This window comes from Mus pahari, chromosome 2 (genome assembly GCF_900095145.1).
Source record: "Mus pahari chromosome 2, PAHARI_EIJ_v1.1, whole genome shotgun sequence".
In the NCBI taxonomy this organism is placed as follows: Eukaryota; Metazoa; Chordata; class Mammalia; order Rodentia; family Muridae; genus Mus; species Mus pahari.
The window spans coordinates 117,413,304-117,421,239 of record NC_034591.1 but is presented as its reverse complement, the minus strand read 5'-3'; the positions used below and the strand labels follow the sequence as shown (position 1 = coordinate 117,421,239).

The following is a 7,936-nucleotide window of genomic DNA, read 5'->3' as shown; positions in this document are numbered from 1 at the left end:
ACACTGAAGATATTTTTTTCCCTAGCAGTTTTGTGTGAATGTGGTGAATGTTAAGTGGCTTTCCAAGACTTGGTCATAGGTCAGACTTCCTAGAAGCAGAATTTGGGATAGGGAACTTGATGCAGTTTATCGAGGGAAGATCTCTGGGGAAGACTGAAAGAAGGAAAGTGAAGGAGGGTAAGGAAAAGATGTGGACAGAGGGGAAACTCAGCTCTGACCTGATCTCATAAGGAACTCTGGATGTATAACACAAAGAACTACCTTCCCCTCCGAAGGGATTCCTGTACCCAACACAGGCCTAACGACTGGGAGGCAGGGTGGTGGGAGCTCTTTTGGGGGTGAGGTTCCAGTCAATCTCAAGGAGTTATTCTCAGACATGAGCAATGCCCATCTCCAAGGGACTGCAGTGGTCACTTTTCTGTGGCTGTGAGAAAACACCGTGACCAAAGGCGAGAAGTCGGAGTGTATTTTAGTCTGTGGTTCCAGAAGGAGTGTTCACAATGGCAGAGGGCGTGGTGTGGTGGCAGGGGTAGGAGGCCCGCTGATGACTTTTTTATCCGCACACAGGAAGGAGACAGAGAGGGAGGACAGGAAGTAGGGTGAGGCTATAAGCCCTGAAAGCCCGCCCACAAAAACATCTTCCCCAAGAACGGTTGCACTCCTAAAGGTTCCATAACTTTCCCAAACAGCACCAGCATCTGAGGGCCAAGTGTCCAATGTATGAGCCCATGGGGGACATTTCTCACTGAAGTCACCACACATGGACTGTGTGGGTTAATCTTGATTGTTGACTTGATGAGAATCGCCATGATATCTCTGGGCGTGTCCGTGAGGTATCTTGTAGACTGTGTTAATTAAGGTGGGACCATCCATTGTTATTATGGTGCTATTCAGTGGGCTGGGGTCTCGGAGTGCGCGTGGAGGAGAAAGTGAGCAGAGCGACACTACTCATCTCTCTGCTTCCTCACTGCAGGTACGGAGTCCAGCTGCTGCTCTAACTTCTGCTGTGATGGACCGGACCCTTGTGCTGTAGGCCCAGATGAAACTTTTCTTCCTTTTATGAATTAAGTCAGGTATTTGATTGCAGCATTCAGGGGAATAACTGATACAGCTCCTCCAACCGGACGTGGGAAAATCCTGGGGCTTGGGTAACTCCTTGGAAAGTGGACTGGAGACAAGCCATTCACAACATCTGCTGCTAGGGACAGACCTTCTGCCTCTCAGATCATTAATGGCATCTAGGCAGGGTCCTCCACTGGGACTTTCTTCAGATGTCTTTTACAAACAGGACATTAAGTAATAACAGAAACCCCTGAGGCTTCTTTGAATGGTCTTCTGGTCAAATAGTTGTAGACATCGTGGGTCTTTTTTGGAGGTTCATTGACCTTTTACAAAATTAAATCACATCTGAAATATCTACCTAGTATCTTGGTACTCCCAAAGAAGCTCAAGGCTTACAACTGTGACTGTAATGGCTGAAGGAACAAAGGTCAAGGAACAAAACCTTGCTAATCTTAAAATGTGCTTTATAAACACTTGGCGACATTGCCAGAGCCACACTCATGGTGTGTGTTAGTTACTGTTCTATTGGCGTGAAGAGACACCATGACCAAGGCAACTTATAAACAAAAACATTTAATTGAGGCCTTACTTACAATTTCAGAGGGCTAGTCCATGTCCATTATGGTTAAGAGTGGGGCAGCAGGAAGGCTTACATCTTAGTTACTGAGAGGAGGAGGAGGAAGAAGAAGAAGAAGAGGAAGAGGAGGAGGGTGAGGAGGAGGAGGAAGAGGAAGAGGAGAAGGAGGAAGAGGGGGAAGAGGAAAAAGAGGAAGAGGAGAAGAGGAAGAGGAGGAGGAAGATGAAGATGAGGAGAGATACAGGACTTTTAGGGACCTCAAAGTGATATGGCTTGTTTAACAAGGCCATACCCACTAATCTTTCCTACATAGTCCCACCAACTGGTGACGGGAACATTTAAGTATATGAGCCCATGGGGGGGGGGGATTCTCATTCAAGTCACCACAGCACCCTTTGTCACTGTTTTTAAGTGTCTTTAACATTTACCTGTTGGTCGCCTGTGTCTTTACCCACACTTTACTTAATCTAGGCAGGTGTTGTGGCTCATGGCCCACCATCTCAAAGGATGAGGCAGGAGGGGTGCTGTGAGTTTGAGAACAATTGGGGCTACAGAGTGAGCCTGGTCTCAAAAATCAAAATGGCACCCCAAGGAAAAGGATAAATCAGTTGGCGTTTTAACTATTTTCTTCTGAATCCAGTTCTGTAATCTATGCTTGTGATTCTAGCACGTTTCATTTTTGTCTTTTTCAAAATGAACCACTACCTCATCCAGTTCTCTCTCTCTCTCTCTCTCTCTCTCTCTCTCTCTCTCTCTCTCTCTCTCTCTCCCAGTATTAATGCTAACAACCAAGGAGAGCACAGTTATGTATAAATGTATTACTAGCAAAAATATAATAAAATGGAGATACCGTGATGCTATGCTCAGTGAAGAAAAGAGAAATATAGAGTAGAGGACTATTTTTGTTTTTAAAAATCTTTCTGGGGGCTGGAGGGATGGCTCAGAGGTTAAGGGCACCGACTGCTCTTCGGAAGGTCCTGAGTTCAAATCCCATCAACCACATGGTGGCTCAAAACCATCCATAGTGAGATCTGATGCCCTCTTCTGGAGTGTTTGAAGACAGCTATAATAATAATATATATTTTAAAAGACTTCTGGTCTTTCTTTCTTAAAAAAAAAAATCTTTCTGTATGTCTTTGAATAGAGCAAAAGTTTAAAAGATTTCTATGAAAAATTAACAGGGTCTTCTGGGTGTGGTGTCTTACCCTTGTAATCTCAGAACTCAAAAGTAAGGCAGGAGGATTGCTGTGAGTTTGAAATCAGCCCAGGCTACATCATGAGTTTAAGGGCAGCCTGGCCTACAGCCTAAGATGTTATCTTTAAGAAAAAATAATAAAAGTTTAAAAATAATAAACAAAATGAAGCATAGTAACCGTCGTCAAGCTTGGAAATTCTATGTAGAAGACTACTACCTTCCCCAAGTTGCTCAGGAAACGGATTAGAGGTATAAACAGCCTTATCTGCTTTAAACTCAAAGGTTACAGCACTCTCTTCCAGTTAGCACCGGTTTAATCGCCTAGGTGATCGCCACCTTCTGGAGATAAGGGGTATTTCACCATTAGAAGACCTCCCAGCACACCAGACTTGCTTATTGAAAAGTTGGTCTTTTGGAACACTCAGCCCTAAGTGGGATGTCTCTATCAGATTCCTTCCCTCAGGACTCAGGGAACCTGCAAGAGAGGAGACACCAAGGAAACGAGGCCCTCTGAATCAACGTGAGCAAAGTTCATATGAGCTCACGGAGACTGAAGCAGCAAGCCCGGGGCCTGTGTGAGCTGGCCCTCTGCATACACACCACGACTTCTGGTTCAGTGTTTCGATGGGATTCTCGAGTGACAACAGGACAAGTGGGCCTCAGATTCTTGTGCCTTCTCTTGGGCTCTTTTTCCCTCTGTTGATTTGTCTTGTCCAACTCCAGTGCGATAATTTTTGCTCTTTCTACTATATTTCATTTTGTTATATTTTATTATTGTCTTTTAGAAGCTTGTTCTTTTCTAATGAGAGGCAGAAAGGAAGTGGATCCCGATAGGAAGGGAAGTGGGGAGGAAGTAGAGGGCAGGGAAACCTACTGTAATCAGCATATATTATGTGGAAAAAACTAATCTATTAAAAAGATAAATAACATCTTGTTGGGAGAATATAACTTGTCTTTTAATGTTTAATTTTGAAACTCATGGGTCACATCATATTTTTTAGATTAGAAGAAGGAGTGATTTAATGTAAATGAAGGTGAGAGGTTATATGCTTGTCCTTAGGAAGGAAAAATTATGAAGTAGTTCTAAACACAAATTGCTAGCATGCATGGAAAAGTATGTAGAAATAGGAAAGAGCCTGCAAAGGCAGGTGGAAGAACTGGCCTTGGAGAAGGGGAGAGAGAGAGAGAGAGAGAGAGAGAGAGAGATACATCAGCTAAAAGAGAACTTTACATTTTAAAAAGAATGGATGTATAATTTATGTAACTCAGCACTAAACAAATGCAAAAATTAAGTGAACTGGTAGTTGGAGAGATGGCTCAGCAATTAATAGCACCCGCTGCTCTTGCAGAGGACCTGGGCTCAATTGCTGGCACCCACATGGTGACTCACATCTGTCTACAACTCCAGGTCCTGGGGATCTGATGCCTTCCTGGCAGACACACAGGTGGTCTAACATTCAGATAAAACACCTATACACATAAAATACAATTCAATTTAAAAATAAAGCAGACTATTTACAAAGGGAAAAAAGGGACCCAAATCCTCCTTTTCCCCACATGATAAACCCCAGTATATAAGCACTTCTGAGATAAAGAACAGAACAGTGGTATTGAATGATACAGTCTCTCTCTCTCTCTCTCTCTCTCTCTCTCTCTCTCTCTCTCTCTCTCTCTCTGTGTGTGTGTGTGTAGCATAGTTTGTTTCATTTAATTTCCTGTCATTAATAATTAAAAATACTAATGCTCGTGACCTACAGGAATGAGGTCCCAATGTAGATATAAAGATTCTTTCTAGGGAAGTGAGTTTGGAGTAATTGGCCAGAGGCTATCTCAGGGGAATCTTTTAAGGGCTTTACTAATCCCAGATTGGCATCAATTCATTGTAAAAATTACTATATCTATTACTATTAAGGATTCGTATGGTCTAAGGAATGCAAGTCTGGCCTTTGAGTATGAAACCAAGATGTGGTAGGTAATATTAGAGGTTTTAGCTCTTTAGTGGTTTGGAGCCTGGACCTAGAATGAGACTAACCTTGAGCCCACTGAGACACTGACAAATTGTGTGACCCTGTGCAAGTGAACAGAATATAAATGGCTTCCTCATAGAGCTGCCAGAAAGGAGATGGAGGAATCAGAACAAGCTTACTGTAGTTTTGCTGCATAGCTGGGAAACCTTCTAATGCTAACATTTTCTTTTTCCAAGTCCCAATTAAATGTCAAGATTGTTTTCCTAGAATCATAAAAAGCCAGATGGTAGGAAGGCTTTTGTGGGTATCTGGGGATCTTTACTGTCAAAGGAAATGGCTTTAAACCGTTTCTATCAATATTTGCTATTTGGTTTTGTTCTTATTAGTGCTGTCTTGAGCTAGAGTTACACTGTGTAACCCAGAGTGCGGGTTAGGTTTTACTAACTTGGTACAAGCTGAGGTCGAATGGGAAGAGGGGACCTCAATTAAGAAAATGTCTTTATCAATTTGGACTGTAGGCAAATCAATAGGGGCATTTTCTTGGCTACTGATTGAGGAGGGAGGGCCCAACATATTTGGATGGTGCCACCCCTGGGCAGGTAGGTGGTCCTAGCTTGCATAAAAGAGCAAGGTGATCAAGCAGGAAAGAAGTGTTCCTCAGCCGGGCTTGGTGGCACACGCCTTTAATCCCAGCACTTGGGAGCTGCAGGCGGATTTCTGAGTTTGAGGCCAGCCTGGTCTACAGAGTGAGTTCCAGGACAGCCAGGGCTATAGAGAGACCATAGTCCCGGCTTTAACACCTGCCTCAAGCTCCTACCTTGGGCTTCCTGGAGGATACATTGTGACCTGGAAATGGCAAGTACATGAACTCTTTCCTTCCCATGTACCTTTTGGTCATGGTCTTTATCGCAATAGAAAGCAAACTAGGATATGTAGTGTAGCCTGGCACTCATTATATAGTTGAAGCTAGTCAAAAACTTGCACAATCCTCCTGCCTCTGCCACCTGTGTATGCTGAGATTACAGGCGCAAGCCACCGAGATCAGCTACTCTATTGACAGTCACAAACGGGGAATTCATACTTGCCATAGTTAGGGTTACTATTGCTGTGATGAAACACCATGGCCAAAGCCATTTGTGGAGGAAAGGGTTTATTTGGCTTACACTTCCATATCACTGTTCATCATGGAAGGAAGTCATCACAGGAACTCAGACAAGGCAGGAACCTGGAGGCAGGAGCTGATGCAGAGGCCATGGAGGGGTGATGTTTACTGGCTTACTCCTCATGGAGCTTGCTCTGATAGAATCCGGGAGCACCAGCCCAGTGGTGGCACCACCCGCAAAGGGCTAAGTACTTCCCCATCAATCACCAACTAAGGAAATGCCCCCATAGGCTTGTCTATAGTCTGATCTTATGGAGGCATTCTCTTCATTGAGGTTTCCTCCTCCTCTCAAATATCTTTAGCTTATGTCAAGCCGACATAAACCAGCCAGCACAATACTAGACTTGGAATGTGCTAGGTCCCGTAAATAAATGAGGGGGAAGGAAGTCCAAGAGAATATAGGGGGGAATAGGGAGAGTAGTGGGAAAGGCATTGGGAGAGTGAGTATAACAGAGGAACTAAAACGAATAACATGAAGAAAAAAGAGACAAAAGATGGTTTTCTGAAGAGTGTATGAAAACAGAGAAAAGTGAAACAAAACCAGAAGGAAGCACAATTCTTCAGAGTCAGTGCTGACTAGGCATCTGGATTCTGATCCTGTTTAACCTCTCAGCTTACTTTTCCTTGGAGTTTGCAGTGGGGGATAGATTAGAGGATACGTATTCCACAAATTTTGTTAATGAGAAAACTATTCAAAGAAGGAACTAAAAAGGAGAGAGGAAGCTGAGGGAGGGGTGGGAGAGGGGCCAGTGGGGCAGTTTTTGGCATTACAGGTGAGAACTGAAAGGAACGTGGTCGTAGGGACGTCACTGTGGCTACTGCAGAACCTGCTTCTACTTGCTGAGTGCTGACTACTTGAAGGGTACAGCGCTCCTCATGGATTACTCCGTGCAATCCTCACAGCATCTGAGGAAGCTGGACTAATATTAGCCTCCTTTTATAGTAGCGGTGTCTGGAGTATAGAGAAGTTTTTTTGTTTCTGTTTTTGTTTTTTTTTTTTTTTCGAGACAGGGTTTCTCTGTATAGTTCTGGCTGTCCTGGAACTCACTTTGTAGACCAGGCTGGCCTCGAACTCAGAAATCCGCCTGTCTCTTCCTCCCGAGTGCTGGGTTAAAGGCGTGTGCTGTAGCTCAAGGTCGTGCAACTGGGAAACGCTCACATAGAAATTCAAACACACACACACACACACACACACACACGGCAGTTAAATAATTTCTAAGTCTCCCCATAGACGTTAGTGAGTCTAAAGCGACTTCGTGCTCCCGTTAGTCCGCAAATTTCCAGGCTAGACTTCCAGTTCTTCGAAAAATTTCCCTCAATTGAAGTTTCGTAACCAGCCTGCAGGGCAGCTTTCTCAATCTGTTTAAAAACTCCGCCCAGCTAGCGAAAGCGTCCCGTCTCCAAGGAGACTGGCGCAGGGCGGGACTTCCGGCCCCCACACGCACTCACTTCCGCCTCCGTCCGGAAGCGCTGTGGCAGACGGCGTGGGTCTGTCGGGCGGTGGATCGGTCGTGTGCCTAGCGGGGCTGTGGTGGCTTCAGGCGCGCGCAGCGATGCTTACTCCTGCGTTCGAGCTGACCCAGGACTGCGACTTCCTCACCGTCGCCATCCGCGTGCCCCACGCGCGCGCCTCCGAGTTCGACGTGTACTTCGAGGGGACGGACTTCAAGTTCTACGCCAAGCCGTACTTTCTGAGGCGAGTTCCCGCCGCCTGCGTGCCGCGCCACCGAGCACGGTGCCACCCGCCCGGTGTCAGTCCGGTCACCCTCCTTCTCGATCCTTCCTGACTTGTGCTTTTCTTTCACTCCACGCCCGCGCCTCCCCACCTCCGCGGTGATCTCCCCGCGTGGGTTGGTCCTTTGACTCCCGCCCGCATGCCATCTGCTTCCTGTAGTTCCCATGTCCCGTTAGCATCAGATTAGCCAATTCCTTTCTGCCTGGCTGTCCGGAGATGCGAGCGGTACTTAGCATTT

General features: G+C 45.5%; 1 protein-coding gene across 1 annotated transcript in view; it reads left to right on the top strand.

The window, feature by feature from the left end:
* Positions 1 to 7,425: 7,425 nt before the first annotated feature.
* Shq1 (SHQ1, H/ACA ribonucleoprotein assembly factor) overlaps positions 7,426 to 7,936 on the top strand; it is a 99,727-nt gene continuing 99,216 nt past the window's right edge. Inside the window, exon 1 of the mRNA XM_021190983.2 lies at positions 7,426 to 7,659. Within this exon, the coding sequence (XP_021046642.1) occupies positions 7,517 to 7,659 (143 nt within the window). The 5' untranslated portion in view covers positions 7,426 to 7,516. The remainder of the gene's footprint in view (positions 7,660 to 7,936) is intronic.